A 17,156-nucleotide genomic window follows, 5' to 3' on the forward strand; every position below is an offset into this window, starting at 1 on the left:
CCTCACACAGTGCAATCTAGGAAGCGACGCATGCACTGCTCTTAAGCCTAATGTTCCTGCACCCAGTAAGCTTACCTCTGCCAATCTTCCTGTGGCAGACGTCCCCGAGCATGTCCCCGAGCCTTTAAAACTGACCACCTGGCTTGCCGGGCCACAGCATTCCAAAGAAACCATAACAGTGTACCCTTGGGATCGTCATTACTTTTTTTTTGCGTGTGGCCAAGGTGCCATTTTAAGTAACTGCAATATCCTCAAAGAACTACGTATATGTGTGTGTCATCATCATCATCATCATATCTTGTCGCTTCCCTAAGATCTTTGTCGGTGCAATGCTGCTCAAATTGCTCATTGTGTGTGTGTGTGTGTGTGTGTGTGTGTGTGTGTGTGTGTGTGTGTGTGTGTGCATGCGTGAGTGCTGTGCTGTGCTGTGCTGTGCTGTGTTGTGTTGTGTTGTGTTGTGTTGTGCTGTGCTGTGTTGTGTTGTGTTGTGTTGTGTTTGGCGGTGCGGTGCGGTGCGTTGCCGTTTGTGTGTGTGTGTGTGTGTGTGTGTGTGTGTGTGCTGGTCACAAGTACTCCGCAGTGTATTTCTGCTCGTATACTTCCCTCTCCAACTTAACGGCCACGAGGTCCAATGCCGTCTCGTGAGGGTTGTTTCGGTCCTTAATCCATGCTAAGTCCAGAAACCTTTTATCCTGCCGAAGTACATATCAACCCCACCCACACGCCATAAGTGACCGGAGCCTCGCGGAGTCAGGTCAGGTCTGGGGGGAGAGGGGTTAATTGCACCCCACCCCACCCCCCATGCACCACCATGACTGACAGGTGTATATAAAGTCAGGTGACCTCAGCGGCACACCACTGTCACTGTGACAAGTCACCCCACAGCAGCTCCTGCGTCATGGAGCACCACACACTCCGTCCAGGGCAGCTCTCGTTACCGCATCAACAGGCTGAGCAGACCCTGTCACTATATCTGACGTCAAAGCAGCTCTCGTTCCCGTATCCACAGTCGGAGCAGCCCTTGCCTCTATACCCAGGCCTAAGACAGCCATACTCATCACTATATCCGGATATAAAGCTGCTTTCGTCACCATATCCCAGAACTGAGCAGCCCCCACCACTCTCTATCAAGAAAGAGCAGCCTTCGTCACCATGCCCAGAGCCGGAGCAGCCGTTACCACCATACCCAGGCCCATGGCAACCTTCGTCACCACATCCCAAAATTGAACAACCTCTAGCACCACTATATCTGAAGTCGGAGCGGCCTTCATTCCCAGATTTAGAGCCGGAGCAGCCCCCACCATTATACCCAGGGCAGAGGCAACCTTCGTCACCATATCCAAAACTTGAGCAGTCCCTACCACCCTATATAAAGACAGAACAGCACTCATCACCTTACCCCCAAACTGAGCTGCCTCCAGCAATATATATAAAGTCGGAGCACCCCTCGTCACCATACTCGGAGCCCAGGCAGTCATCACCATATCTACACCCAGATCAGCCATCATCACCATACCCGGAGCCATTGCAGTCCTCGTCACCATACTCGGAGCGCAGACAGTCATCATCACCATATCTACACCCAGAGCAGCCATCATCACCATACCCGGAGCCAATGCAGTCCTCATCAGCATATCCTGAGCCCAGGCAGCCATCATCACCATATCTATACCTAGAGCAGCCCGCATCACCAAATTCGGAGCCAATGCAGTCCTCACCATATCCTGAGCCCAGGCAGCCATCATTACCATACCCGGAACCAGAACAACCCTCATCACCACATCTGGAGCCAATGCAGTCATCATCATCATGTCCGGAGCCCAGCCAGCCATCATCACCACACCCACATCCAGAGCAGCCTTCATCACCACACCCACATCCAGAGCAGCCTTCATCACCACATCCGGAGCCTGCGCTGCCGTCCGTACTACCATACCTACACTTGGAGGAGCCCCTGTTATCATACCTGCACCCCGAGCCGCCCCCGTCACCGTCCAGCGAGTCTGATCTGCCCCTGCTGCCCTACCCCGATCACGGCGTCTCTTCGTATGAAGGCCTTAGCGACGAGTTCCCGCCCCCGCCGTCACCTGAGAACCACCCCCACAGTTGTCGCATCATCCCAGCGTACAAGGGCGGCTTGAAGCTGATCGCCGGGCCCCATGTGTTTATCCAGAGCAGGGCACACAAGAAAACGGTGTACTGGAAATGCTTCACGAAGGCGTGCCCCTCAAGAGTTAGCACCATCGACGGTAAGCTCCAAAAGTTTCCCTACCCACATCACAACCACGCCCCCGTCCCTGGCCGGCTCGAGGTGGAGTTCCTGCTGTCGACGATGAAGGTGCGAGCGGCCTACACGACAGAGCCCATCAGAACCATTGTGGAGAGCTCTTATGCCCTGATTGAAGATGGCTGGGTGACCCCACCCGAAGAGGAAGTGGTGAACAGAACACTTCGACGGGTGCGACAACTAGCGAAGTGCGAGAGAGAGAGAGAGAGAGAGAGAGAGAGAGAGAGAGAGAGAGAGAGAGAGAGAGAGAGAGAGAGAATGAGTGATATTTGATGCAGGGATATTAACTGATGCAGTGGTAAGTATTCTGTGTATAAAGATGGTAGCAGTAATTATGGATGGATATTTGTTTGTAAAGCGATAATTATACGGTTAAGACTGATATTCTATTTGATTCCAAGTGAAGAGCTTTTCTAATGGGACAAAGAGGAGGGAGGATGGCTTGAGACTATGGCCCGCGTTTGATAAAGCTTCCGTAGAGGTTTTGAGCATTTTCATGGGTGGTTTTACGGGCCTACATAGTGACAAGGTTTTTGCACCATGAACTCTTCTGTGTCCTTTTAAAATAGTTGAGTCTAGGGAGGAGCAAGGTCTTGGTGGGGAGAACATTCAGCAGCGGGAAGCGGGTGGGAGAGGATGAGTGAGTGGACGGAGGAAAAAGGCATTAACCCCTGCATGTCCTGCTGCCTCACCCGCCATCTTTCCCTCCCTCCCTTTCCCCTGCCAAGCCGCCGCCTCCGTCCCCCTCCCCCCCAAACTCGCCTCTCCGTCTTCCCCCGCACTCCCCTCTTCGCCGCCACTACAAAACCGCCGCCAGTTTAATGTTTTTGGACTGTCTTTTGGGCTAGACGACTCGTGTGTGTGTGTGTGTGTGTGTGTGTGTGTGTGTGTGTGTGTGTTGGAAGCATGGGGCGACGTGTTTATGAGTGTGGGTGGGTGATGGGGGAGGGTTCATAATGGTCTGTTTAAGGTTGGTTTGGTTTGTACAGTGACCACGAAGAGCATGGGCCGGCCGGTGGAGAGAGAGAGAGAGAGAGAGAGAGAGAGAGAGAGAGAGAGAGAGAGAGAGAGAGAGAGAGAGAGAGAGAGAGAGAGAGAGAGAGATGGGCATAGATAAGCAAAAACAGGCTCATAGATTTAATGGGGTCCACAAATAGACAGAGTAAAGAAAAGTATAAGAAAAAGAAAGAGGTGATTTTAAACGACACACACACACACACACACACACACACACACACACACACACACACACACACACACACACACACACACACACACACACACACACACAAACAGACATAAACACACACACATCAACTAAAACTGAAGGGAGATGCAGAAGATAATATAACCACACACACACACACACACACACACACACACACACACACACAGGTGCGCCAACACAATCAGAGGCGTGGGAATTTACGAGGAGCCGTGTGGATGCCCCAGGTATTTTCCGCCCGCCAATTACCTGCATTCCGGAGCCGCTGCGGGATCCATATTTAACGGGGGAGTGACTCAGCGCGGAACAGAGAGAGAGAGAGAGAGAGAGAGAGAGAGAGAGAGAGAGAGAGGTGGTGTTGTCTGTTTGTCAGGATTATGCGAAAGAATAAATTTGATGCGTGGCCTGAAAATTATCTCAATCTACCTTGAATATAAGTAGAGAGAGAGAGAGAGAGAGAGAGAGAGAGAGAGAGAGAGAGAGAGAATATTAGATAAAGAGAGGGAGGGAGAGTGGGTGGGAGTGACGGTCCGACTCTGCCCAAACAACTGCACAATTAATACCAAAGTGAAATTCAATACTATACCTTCTGCCTGGACACACACACACACACACACACACACACACACACACACACAGAACTGTTTGCACCACGATTATAAAAAAAAGTCAACGGAACCTTAATCCCAAAGTCTGTTAAAAAGAAAAAGAAAAAGAAAATACAGGACATGATTCGGTTCCCGTTTGGTTCGCTTCGGTTCGGTTCGGTTCTAGTCCGGTCCAGTCCAGTTCGCCCCTCGTTTATTTTTCTTTCGCAGTGTTTTCCCACTTTAGAAAAATTCGCTTTAGTTTGCAAAATAAGTGTCGATTCCCTTCCTCTCCGCTCTCTCTCTCTCTCTCTCTCTCTCTCTCTCTCTCTCTCTCTCTCTCTCTCTCTCTCTCTCTCTCTCTCTCTCTCTCTCTCTCTCTCTCTCTCTCTCTCTCTCTCTCTCTCTCTCTTCTTTTTTACTTTTCTTTCTTTTCTTCTTTCTTGCTTTCTCTCTTTCTTTCTTTTCTCAATGTTTTAAGATGCATATTCACTTATTTTATATATATTAGAGAGAGAGAGAGAGAGAGAGAGAGAGAGAGAGAGAGAGAGAGAGAGAGAGAGAGAGAGAGAGAGAGAGAGAGAGAATTCAATGGCCGCCGTCATAATCACTTAACTTTTTGTCGGTTTCTATTACCTCCGTTTTTCCTCTTTAATCCTCGAGGCAAACAAGTCATCAGCTCGCGGGGCGGCGCTAAATTTCGGAGTTATTGGGAGAGAGAGAGAGAGAGAGAGAGAGAGAGAGAGAGAGAGAGAGAGAGAGAGAGAGAGAGAGGGAGAGGGAGAGGAAAGTTCAAGGGACTTATCGGCCACAGTGACCTTTGCAGCTATCACGGGAGACGCAGCGACTGGTGGCTCCTCCTGTGGTAGAGATCGTAAACACGTGAGATATCTTGTGACGTCCATATTTTTAAACATTTCCCCGCTCAAGCACATACATTTGACAAGGCTTTCGTAGGAGTTTCGAGCATATCCTGGGGTAGTTTTATGGCTCTGGCGGTTGTCTGATCCTTCTTCTATTACCATGAACCTAAGAAAACACTCATTAGAACCCGACTGATTTCCTTTTTGGCCTTTGGAAATAGTTGATGTGAGGTAACCTATCTAATTATTTCGCTGCCCAAACACACACATTTGACAAGGCTTTCGTAGGAGTTTTAAGCATTTCCTGTGGTAGTTTTATGACTCTGATGGTAGTGTGACCCTTCTTTTGTACCATGAACCTAAAAAAAACACTCATCCTTTTTGGCCTTTAGAATTATGCGTGAGGCGGAAGCGTCTGACAATATACCGACCTAAAATCCTCGCGGGGTTCCCTGGGCACACGACTATTATACTTTTTTTTCCTTTTATCTTTCATGTTGTCCTCTTTTGTTTTCCTTTCCTTCCCATTTGGTGGCTTACCTTTTACGAGAAGAGCATCAAGACCGGAACCAAATTTGATCCTTTCTTTATGGCATCTTTTGTTTTCTTTATTGAGGCCGTATATTGCAGACGTTTTTTGTTTGTGTTTTCTTCCTCCGTTTAGATCATGTTTTTTCCTTCACCTAAAAAAAAGTGAAAACTGTTTTTTTTGTTTTTTTATATTGTCACAGGTGCTGTCAGGCGAGCTTGTTTCTTTCCTTCAGTCATCTGCAGTTGTTTTAGAGACGATCAAAAATGTGTAGGTTAGACAAGGGACAAGGTGGAGGTCAAAACAAACGCCACAATAATCAAAATAATTTATTACCAAAAATGCCCATTTAGATACAAACAAGTAATTCGTTTTGCAATGTACAGGTATTTACACACTTCCATGCACTCAGCGACTACGTTATAGCGAAGGAGAGAACGTTTGTTTCTACAGTAGACAGCAGCGGAGGGCGGCGGCGATGACGGCGGCGGCGAGACTGAGGCCGTCACGATAGTGTACCGTGGCGGCGGCGGCGGCGGCTCAGGCTAGGTCAGTCCCGCCTCTAAGAAGGGTCCACCCAACTAAATCCCGTTTTCGTTAAAGTTGTTCTTACCCGACATGAAACTTATATAAAGAAGTGAATCATAGGCATCGCTTCCTTTATAATCATAGTTATGGTAGGAATGGGAGAAAATACCCATGAAAGCGAGTTTTCTTTATAATTACATTGGCTGTTATCATGCCGAACACGAAGCAAAGGATTCACAGATACAAAGAAAAGAGAAAACTTGTTCACGGTTTTCTTTAGTTATCGTAAACATTTAAAAAAAAGGGATTAGACATTTTACCAAGTCCCGTATTCTTTACAGTTTACTTTTACCGAATAACGAAACAAAAGCAGAAAAATAATAATAAATAAAAAAAGCTCAGTTGTCTTTAGTTTTCATGAGTCACAAGACAGAAAGCAAAAAAACATCCATTGTCATTGGCAAACAATAACTTCCATTACGACAATATATATTACTTATTGTGTTATCATTAATGTTATTATTATGTATAGTAGTATTTTGTCAGGAAGAAGTAGTACGTGAGTTATTTTTGTTCATGCGAGTGGCAGATTATTATGGATTGCGTGATTAGTGTAGGAGAACGAGAGTTGATTGTAGGAGTTAATTGTAGAAGATAAAGTAGTTAATTGTAGTAGTTAGGAGGCGGAGGAACACTGGGCGAAGCTTTCCGGTGATGACATGCACTTTCTCCGTGTGTGTGTGTGTGTGTGTGTGTGTGTGTGTGTGTGTGTGTGTGTGTGTGTGTGTGTGTGTGTTCGTTCTCATAAAATATAAACATGAATCGATGAAGACTGAGTTGTTACATGTGTTTACCTTTTTCTCGTATTTTCAGAATCTAAATATTTCTTAGAAAGTATTATTGATGAGATGTTGCTCTCCCCACATTATCGTATTATTATTATTATTATTATTATTATTATTATTATTATTATTATTATTATTATTATTATTATTATTATTATTATTATCATTATTATTATTGTTGTTGTTGCTATTTGTTATGCAGGTGTAAACGAACTCGTATAATATTATCAATAAATCACATGTAAACTCCTTTTTCAGTACTTCCCCAACCCTCCCCTCCGTCTGGACTGTGGGGAGGACTCTGTGGGCTGGTGGGTGTGGGGGAAGGATGTTGAGATGGGGAAGAGGCAAAGTGGAGAGTTTGGAGAGGTGGAACAAGGTGGGAAGGAATGGGAGGGGCGCTTTGGAGTGGGTAGGGGAAAAGAGATTCTGGAAGGTTAAGAGGATTAGGAGAAGAAAGAAACAGAAGTAGAAATTATGGGAAGGATAGAGAAGAAGGAGAATGGGACTGTGGAATGGGTTGAGGAATAGGCGAAGACAGTAACAGAAGTAGATATCAGGGGAAGGTTTGAGGAATAGACGGAGATAGGAGCAGAAGTAGAAATCGAGGGAAGGACATCGATAAAAAAAGAGTTGAGAATTTAAGAGAAAGACACGATTTTGGACACGTGGACTGGGTTTGTAAGAGGTCGAAGGTGTTGTGAGGTGATTCTTTTCTTTACCTTGGTGTTGCTCGGGGACAGAGACGTTGTGTTCGGTTAAGGAACAAGCAGAATCGCCAGCCCCAAGACCGTGAAACCCTAATTGACCTAACCATTTTCCTTGTGGAGTCAGAGGTCACGCGCATCATTGAAGAGAGTGAAGGAAGCAGGAGGAAGGTGGATGCAGAAAGGGAAACAATACCAGACAAGGGAGAAGGTAATACATAAAAAAAATGTAAATATGAAAAATAAATTGGGGAGGAGTGCAAATGGAAGGTGAAGGTAGAAAGTGAGACAGTGGCAGGCAAGGGGAACGGTAATAATAATAATAGAAAGTGGTATGGAAAGAGGGGGGGGAGGGAGGTAGAGAGTGAAAGTCAGATAAGGGAGAAAGAAATAAAAATAGTTGTCAAGTATAAAAAAAAAAAAAAAGGAGAGGAGGGGGGGAGGGGCAGGTGGATCGTGGAGGTAGAAAGTGAGACAATGGCAGATAAGGGAGAAGGTGATAAAAGTAGTAGATAGCAAGTATGAAAAGAAAGGCACGAAGAAACAAGTGTAAGTTTGGGCATAAAAGGGTCGATAAATTTTGGATAATGAGGTAAATATGCAAGAGAAAAATCGTGATGATGGCGGTAAAAACTTTGGAGATAAGAGTCAAGTTGAAAACGCAAGAGAGAGAGAGAGAGAGAGAGAGAGAGAGAGAGAGAGAGGGAGAGGGAGAGGGAGAGGGAGAGAAAAAAATGCATTAAACAGTCCTGACTCGCCCGTGTTGAAGAAGTCACAAGTAAAATTCTCTCAACGGGGCCTTTGGAGAGCACATAAAAGTTTCTAAACAACGCTCCCAAGGAAAAAAAAGTTCAGAAAGTGTTGTTATTCTTATTTAAAACAAGCGTCCTTTTGTGCAGAAATTTCTTTTACATTCTTTTTTTTAAGGGGGGGTGAAAGTAAGAAAAAAAAAAGTAAAATTCAGTTTCTTTTTAAATCTACTATGTCATTCACGAGGCGGTACAGGTGTGTTTCGGGCAGGTGTGACGCCTAATTAAGGGAAGACAGGTAAGGGAAGGAGAAAAGTAACACACACACACACACACACACACACGGTCGTAAGGGGTGACGCTTCCTACACTCACATCTCGTTTTCTTCCTCCTCCCGGCATCGATTCCCTCTCCCTCTCGCCTCGTCCGGGAACGCCTGAGCATCATCGAGTCTGATTCACTTCCGGTACTCCTCCTTTTGGGTCATCGCGAGCCCATTCAGCGAAATAAGAAAAGTTGAATGGAATAAAAGTGCAATCCGATGGAGGGCAGATTTAAGCGGCGAGAGAGAGAAAGATCAGAAAAAGGGGAGAGCAGAAGAGTCACCACGTACAATTTGCTTTGCTTTATAAAATTGATGTTAGAAAATAGTTGATTATAAACTTTAACTCACTGGAACGCAGACTTAAGCGAATATGAGATAAATACTGAAAAGAGCACTAGAATATGAGAGAAAAAAAATAGATGAGAGACAAAATAAAAGATACTTAAAATTTGCGTTGCTATATGAAATTGGTGGCAAATAATTCAATTAAAAGCTTAAATTCATTGGAACGCAGACTAAAGGGAAGATTAAGATAAATATTAAAAAAAATAGATAAAAGGGTGCAATTTGCTTTTACAGAATTATCGGTTAAGAAGAAATAAAAGCTCCCATTTAGTATTACCACGGAAATACGAATTAATTAAACCAAAAAAAAAAAGTTAGAAAAATGATAGACTTTCATCACCACACGCCACAACTGTATATTAAAAAAGACCCCCCGCCAAAATAAATAGTAAAAAAAAAATAATAATAAATAAATAAAATAGACCTCCACACAATAATAATAATAATAAAATAAAGACGAGAAAAGGTGAATTAAAGAACGTCAGTCTAGATAATTATTTCAGGATTCCATTTTCTTCGCGTTTGGACTAATTAATTAATATGACATCACGTGCTTAGCTAAATAAGATTAAAATTAAAGGCGCCTCTCCCTCTCCCCGCCGGCCGCGAGGAGAAAAATCATAATATTGTACCACCCCACACTCTGCCCTACCCCTCACCCTGCTTAACACTCTAACGCCCTGCTTCGAGAGGCGCTGTGTCCGTCACTTAATGCGGGGAAGGTAATGAGCTTAAGTTGGCCCTGATGGGTGAACTTCGCCCGTTTTCTATTAACCAAGCAAAGGGAAGGAGCGAGGGTGAGGGTGAGGAGGGAAAGGGGAAAGAGAGGGAGGAAAAAAGAAGGCAAAGGAGGGTAAATGGGTGTTTGAGAAGATAAAGGGAAGAGAGGAGACGGGGTAAAGAAAGAAAGGGAAAGAGGAAAACAAAGAGAATGGAAAGAGAGGGGAGGATGAGGTGGGAGAAAAAAAGGGGGAATGTAGAGTGGTGGTAGGAGAAGATAAAGGGAGGGAAGGGAGAATAAGGAAAAATAAGGAAAAGGAGAGAAGGCGGAGAATGAATGGGAGGAAGAGAGAGCAAGGGGGGTAGAGGGTAGAAGAAGATAAAGGAATGGGAGAAGACGAGAGAGATGAAGAAGGGGAGAAAAAAAAGATGAAAACAAGGAGATGGGGAGGATGAAGGGGGAGAGAAAGAATGGGAGGGAGAGAGATGGGGAGATAGGTGGGGAGAGGATAAAAAGAAGAGAGAAGACGAGGGAGAGAAAGGTGTGAGAAAGAAGAAGGAAAGCAAAGGAATATAGAAGGGGAGAGGAGGAGGTTGTTCACTAGAAAATATTAGGTCGTGGGAGTAAACTGGGTGGCGGGGAGAGGGGAGAGAGGAGAGGAGGAAGAGCGGGGAGAGGGGACAGAAAAGGGGAAGGGAGGGGGGGGGGGAGAGGACTGAATGAAAATGGGAGGAGGTTATGTCTGGAAAAGTTGGTTAAGAAGTGACTAGCGTGTGTGTGTGTGTGTGTGTGTGTGTGTGTCTGTGTGTGTGTGTGTGTGTGTGTTTCGGGTTTACGAAACTCGAATATTACAGTTATTATATTCAACCTTTGTTCTTTTTTATTCTTTTGGCTTTATATAATTTCACGGTAGATATTACGATAGATATTCTACCGAACACCCGCCAAAAATGATATACAAGTTCATGCATTTTAGAAGACGTAGTTATCCTCGGTAAATGCATCATAGAAAAAAAAGTTGATAATAATGATAACTAAATAAAAATAATAACTGTGATAGAGAAAACATAAACAATAACGGAAATAGAGAACAATAAATGATAGAATAGTAACAACACGTGATTTTTTTTACATTATCATTACTATTATTATTATTATTATTATTATCTCTCTTCCTTCATGTCACTCCGTATTGCTGTGAGAAGAAGTCAAGGTCATCGGAATATTGACTATGTACAAACAGCTCGTCTGCTGCGCGCCGTGACGTCACCGCGGGGGACGCACGGGACTGGCTGCCACACCCTCTCGGGGCCTGTGATTGGACGCTACGGTTATACAATCCACCAATGAGAGGGACTGACTAGAGGCTGCTGTGCTGACTCGATTATCTGTTCTGCTGCTTGTTTGAGAGAGAGAGAGAGAGAGAGAGAGAGAGAGAGAGAAAGCAAATACTAACTGATAAAACTTTTGCCACTTCTCCCTCCCGCCTACTCTCTCCCTCTCTCACCTCCTCCTTCTCCTCCTCCTCTTACTCTTTCACCTCTTCTCTGCCCACCTTCATTCACTCCTTTCCTGCAACAACCTCTTATGTTTTCACTTTTTTACCTCCTCCTGCCTGCGTCGTTGCTTTTCTCTTATTCATCATCAGCTCCTCCTCCTCCTCCTCCTCCTCCTCTTTCAGAAAAACTCACGCGCTCTTTTCCAATAACTCGAATTTTTTTCTCTCTCCTCCGTCTCCCTCTCCCACTCTCATCCTCCTCCTCCTCCTCCTCCTCGTCCTTCTCCTCTTCCCCTTCTTCATACCTCCTCATGAGATTTTACTTTCTGCAGACCTTTTCTCCCTCCTCCTCCTCCTCCTCCTCTCGTGTTTGGGTTCCACATGGGAGGGTGACGGAGGAGGGAAGAAGAGGGGAGATGGGAGAGAAGAGAGGGGGGGAGGGGAGAAAGCCAGACGGTAATTGGCTGGGCCCAAACAACCCATTAGCGCTTTAATTGGTCGATTGTTACGCTGGGCAGAGGCTCGAAGAAAACGAAGCCACTCCCGAAGCTTCGTTGGGAGGAGGAGGTAGGTAAATGCTAGAGAGAGAGAGAGAGAGAGAGAGAGAGAGAGAGAGAGAGAGTTTAAATGTTATAAATAAATGTTCATAAATGCATAAACCGAGTCCTTCCCTTCCATTCTCCCCTTTTCTCCCTTCTCCCCCTTTTATCCTCTTTCTCCCTTTCCCTCCCTCTCCGCGACTCAAGACAGCCCCGTCCTTGCCGCCTTTCTCTCCTTTCCTCCACCTTTCATCTGCATTCTTTGAGGTAATCGCGTAAACAGGTGGTGAAGTCAGGCAGGCAGGTGGGCAGGCAGGCAGGTGGTAGGCAGGTAAGAGCGAGACAGACCCAAGTCACCTGGTCGATATATCCCCAGGTAACCAGGTGTCGGGCGGCCTTGAGGGAGCCAAGACGAGGAGGGACACTTTCACTACTCCATATTAACAAAACTAGGAATACAAAGGCCCACGTTCCTATACAGAAGGTCACGAGTTTGGAAGATTGGCGTGGGAGTGGCGACGTTCCAGGGAGGATGAGGGGAGTGGGCTGGGGTAAGGGGGGCTGATGAGGCGGGGTCACACAAGGGTCCCGGGTTTCATCATGGCCTCGGGGGAGAAGATGAACTGTGCCTCTGGTGATCCACGGCCCTCGGGGTGCCCCAGGGTGGTGGCTGCCGCGTTGGTGTTCGGGAGCGTGATAGCATTAGTGCCACCGGGGGACATAGGACCACGCGGGGACCCGATCTTGGAGTTCCTAGGGTAGGGCGGGGGAGGAGGGGAGCCGTAGGAGGGGTTTCGGGGGGCGGGGGTGTAGGCGGAGTGTCTGGCGAGGGTGTGGGCGTTGCCGTTGTGCCGCAGCGTCGCCGTCGTGTCGTGGTACTTCGATAGTGAGCCCAGGAAGCCTTCACCGCCTAAGTCCGCCGCTCGGGTCCCTCTCCTGATGGTGCAGAAGTCCGAGGAGGCGTTGGGGGAGTGCTGGTGGGCGTGGGCGGCGGTGTAGTGGCCCAGGTCGCTGATGGACGCCCGCCTGCCGTTGGGGATGGGCGCGTAGTCCCTCCCGCTGTAGTCGACAAAGGGGACGTAGCCGCGGCCGCCCTCACCGTCCTGGGAGAGAGAAATGTAGGGCAGGGAAGGCAAGACGGATATTCGCATGTGTATTAGTATATTATTTCCCGCATGGACCTGTTGGTAGTGTAGGGGCGTGAGGGAAGTGTAGTGATGAGAAATGCAAGTGTAGAGGGAGGAGAACAAGAAGGTGAAGAGATGAACATGAGACGGAGAAAGGAGGTGAAAGGAGATGAGGCGAGGACGGCGCGAAAAAAAAAAACTTGGACCATCTTAAGTTTGTCGTGTGTGCATCGATTTTCAGATATAAATGGCAGCGTAGAGGCGATAACGGATTATATGAGAAATTTACGTTTAAAGAAAGGGGAAGAAAAAGGCGTATAGTGAGTGAAAATAAGAAGTCTAAAGAAGATGAATAGATGAAGGGGGCGAGAATGCCAAGACGTTAGACGTTTGTCTGTATATTGATTCACGAATAAACATGTCAGCGTAGAGGGGCCGGCGGATATTCGAGTAAGAAATGTAAGGGAAAAGGAGAGGAAGCAATAAGCCGTAGGAGGGGAACCTGAGAAGCAAAAGGAAGATGAGAAGAGGAAGGTGGAGGAACAGCGAGCAGAAGAGAATATTTCAGGAAGAGAAAGACGGAGGGAGGAGAGATTTGAAGGCCAGGAAGAATAGCAAACTAGAGGAGTTGAGAAGGGGTTGAGAAGGGAAACGGAGGGAGAAATGTAGACGTGTTGGAAGAGGGTTAGGAGAAGAAAACAGGAGACGGAGAAAAGAGAGAAAGATCAAGACGGCGGAGGAGAATACAGAAGGCGCAGGAATTGGAAAGAGAATAAGAAAGTGTCCTCGACAAAGTTAGTCTCATGAGGTTCGAATTCCGTCTACATTTATTGCCGTGTTCCTGGAGTGTGTGCACCTGTAGATGGTCGCACCTGTGAAGTTTGTACCTGTGGGAGAGTGTTATACCTGAGCCTGGGCATGTCTGTCTGTACCGACGCAAGAGTGTATCTGCTGATTGTGTAGCTGTGGAAGGGTGTATATGCGAAGGGTGTACCTGTGAAGTGTGTCTGTGGGAGGGTGTAAGATGGTCCACCTGAGTGTGTGGTCGTGAGGGTGAGTGTGGCTGTCCAGGTCGCATCCTTATTTTCTTCTCATTCAACACACACTCAACAAACACTCACTCACCCACCCACCCACCCACCCACTCTCTCACTCATTCATACACTTATAAAGATGCAACCATTTTTTTCCCATAACCTTACTCACCCATCCCTTCACTCACCCATTTACTCCCTTACCCACCACTCACCCAGTCACCCCTCCCTTCATTACACCCACTCACACTCCTTCACCCATATACTTATCCTTACTCCTGGCTACTCCACTACTCTACCACCACCACCACACTCACCCACGCGGCGTCACGCACCGGGTCAGGGATGAACGTGGGGCCGGAGTCGCCGCTGAGCCTGTTGAGTGCCTGCACCGCCCGCGCCTTGGCCTCCTCCGACGGGCTGAGCTCCTCCATGGGCCGGCTGGACAGGGCGGGGCTCGAACACACCTCCTCCGATAGCTTGGTATCTGACGGGGCCGAGTACATGTTCGCGATCTGCGGCCCCGGCACCACCGTCACCGCAGGGGGCTTCTCGGGCACTGGGGACCCTGAGAGGAGAGGGGAAGTAGAGGAGGAGGTGATGGTGGGGATTTTGATTGGTGCGGGGGGGGGGTGGGGGGGGGGATAGAGGGAGAGAGGTAAAAAATGTTTCGTCTTTTTTCTTGTGAGGTTTGGTTAGGTGTTTTTGTTTTTGTTGCTTGTTGTTGTCTTCAGCGCTTACCTCACCGTCATTAACCTCATAAACTGTAATGCCACGTTTTTTTTTTTGTATGTATTTGTAAGTCATTAGAATGGATAGTTGCTTTGCTGTATATATTTATCTCACTCTTGCAGACTCCTTACGTTCTTATGTTCTTATTTTAATGTATGTGGATTTCTCACTTTGCGTGTATGTGTATGTGGTCCATGTGTCGGAGATAAGCACAGAGGACGCGTTTAGCTTCAGCGTATGCCCTCATTTGCACATAATCATATGCAAGGAGATGTTCGTGGTACTTGTTAGTGTAAAAAAAAAATCGCAAAACAAAGCAAAACATATTTCAAGGCAGGAAAACGTCCAGTCCGATTTCTGACGCCAAGGAGGATCTAGTGAAATAAGACTGCTCGTTAACTGTAAAAAGCTTCAATATTCTGGACGAATCTGGAGTACGCCAACCCTGCTTAGGTGTGAAGGGCAGGGGAGGTGAAGGGTCACAAAGTCTCTTCACAAGGTCAAATATAGATCTACGGTCACCACTTAACACCTCCTCCAGCACCTCCTCCTTCTCTCCTCCTCCTCTTTATCCTCCTTTACGCTGGCATACGTAGTGAGAGAGAGAGAGAGAGAGAGAGAGAGAGAGAGAGAGAGAGAGAGAGAGAGAGAGAGAGAGATGAGACGAGACGAGACGAGACGAGACGAGACAAGGCTTTCCTCATAATCTAAAGGTCGTGTTATCGAGGTAAAGTACTCCGAGTCTCCCTCCATACCAGCACCTCAGGAACACTCAAGACACTCCACCTGTACTCGGAAAGCAGCTAATGGCGTGTGTGCGTGTTTGTGCTGTAACTGAGGTGCCGCGTCAATCTTCGCTCCCTTCACTTGATCCCTTATTCACTTGATACGTACCGAGGCGAGGCGTTATGAGTACCCTTCAGAGGTGGTGGGAGTTCGCGGGGGGAGCGTCTCACACGGTCTCATAGGTTCCGCTTCTCTCATTAACTATTTCCTAAGGCCAAAAGGGATATTTATCGAGTTTTAATGCGTGTTATTTAATCGTACAGAAGAGGCAAACTACCACCAGGGTCATAAAACCGTTCATGGAGATGCCCAAGACTCCTATGAAAGTCTTGTCGAATATGTGTGCTTGGGTTCCGAGATGGATAAGGATATGACCTTCAAGATTCCGCTGTTAGGTTACGCGTGCGGCGGCTGGAGCGGCATCTCTCGTCACGCCAGGCTTACCTAGAGTCTGTGTTTTCATCCTCGTCGGTTCTGTGATCATGGATGTGTAAATAATGCGGGAAAGGAAAATTGAGGTGGATATTGTATAAGGCTGCCATGGTGTTTTGTCGCCTAGGAAAAAAATGAAAGTTAGTGTTGTTTTTGAATTTTTTAACTAATTGTTTATTGATTCAACTACGAGCGTTAGCAACGGTGCCAAAGTGAATGAAGTATCCAGGCAGATGCTACTTCAGTAACTTCATGTAGTGTAAAATCTGTAATGTGACGTTTTGTTTTGTAGTCGTAAACAAAATCAGTAAGATGCTTTATATAAAAATTTACAAAAATCTTATGACTGTGGGTACTATTTATATCTTAGCTATTATAGCAAATATCAATATTTTTTGTAACTTCATACTTTGAATGATAATAATCCGGTATTATCAGCTATACACAATAAGCTGTTTATGAACGTGTCTTGATAACCTACATCCTCCTGTATCCTCAAGTGTACATAAGTGACATAAAGAAATAAAGTAAGTATCTTGTAAGACCAAAAGTAGGGAAGTACCATTGCAAGACAAAAGACGGTAGCGAGACGGTTGTGGCGGCTTCGTTAAAACCATAGACTCTTGCATCGTGTAGCGGAAACATCGAGGAACAGCGGCTTGCGGGACCAAAGCAACACGAGGCGGAGCGTCCTTGAAGTAAGACAAAAGCCAGTCGGCAAGACGGTGCGGGCCGCCTCAGTAGATACGTTACCGGGAAGTGACATTGGCGGCGGAGGCAGATTTCTGGGAAGAGTTTGTGTTTACTCGTGTGTTTGGCGCAGGGGAGGCGAGTCACTGAGGCGGGAAAGGACGGGAAGGGAAGCGAAAGGGAAGGAAGGGAGGGGAAGGGAAGGGAAGGGTATGGTAGAGAAGGGAATGGAATGGAAGGAAAGGTATGGTAGAGAAGGGAATGGAAGGCAAGGGAGTGGAAGAGAAGAGAAGAGAAGAGAAGAGAAGAGAAAGGAAATGGAAGGCAAGGGAGTGGAAGAGAAGAGAAGAGGAGAAAAGAGAAGAGAAGAGAAGCGAAGAGAAGGGAAGAAAAGAGAAGGGAAAGGAGGGAAAGGGAAGGAAAGGGTAGGAAAGGGTGAGGAAAGGAAGGGAAAGGAAGGGAAGGGAAAGAAGGGCGGCTGTACAAGGGGAGGTGTAGAGGAACACATAAACAAAAATAGTGGGAGACGGGGAGGGAGAGAAAGGTATAAACAAGTCAGGGACAGAGAATTGTGATGAGTCGGCCTCTTGCAGACTCCTTTCGTTC

General features: G+C 46.7%; 2 protein-coding genes across 5 annotated transcripts in view; one reads left to right on the forward strand and one right to left on the reverse strand.

The window, feature by feature from the left end:
• Positions 1–898: 898 nt before the first annotated feature.
• Positions 899–9,703, forward strand: LOC127008458 (uncharacterized). Its single transcript, XM_050880602.1, has 4 exons — positions 899–1,734; positions 1,825–2,413; positions 7,123–7,243; positions 9,684–9,703. Exons 1-4 carry the CDS (start codon positions 899–901, stop codon positions 9,701–9,703), a joined length of 1,566 nt encoding a protein of 521 aa, XP_050736559.1.
• The window catches only part of LOC127008133 (irregular chiasm C-roughest protein-like), a 120,287-nt gene continuing 108,937 nt past the window's right edge, over positions 5,807–17,156 (reverse strand). For 3 of the 4 annotated variants that reach the window (XM_050879772.1, XM_050879768.1, XM_050879771.1), the window contains 2 exons: positions 14,228–14,478; positions 5,807–12,852 (listed from right to left, as the gene is read on the reverse strand). In XM_050879772.1, coding sequence (XP_050735729.1) covers positions 12,325–12,852; positions 14,228–14,478 — 779 coding nt within the window. In that variant the 3' untranslated portion in view covers positions 5,807–12,324. The remainder of the gene's footprint in view (positions 12,853–14,227; positions 14,479–17,156) is intronic. The other variant, XM_050879769.1, reaches the window with a different exon arrangement.

The sequence above is a fragment of the Eriocheir sinensis genome, chromosome 37 (genome assembly GCF_024679095.1).
Source record: "Eriocheir sinensis breed Jianghai 21 chromosome 37, ASM2467909v1, whole genome shotgun sequence".
NCBI lineage: Eukaryota > Metazoa > Arthropoda > Malacostraca > Decapoda > Varunidae > Eriocheir > Eriocheir sinensis.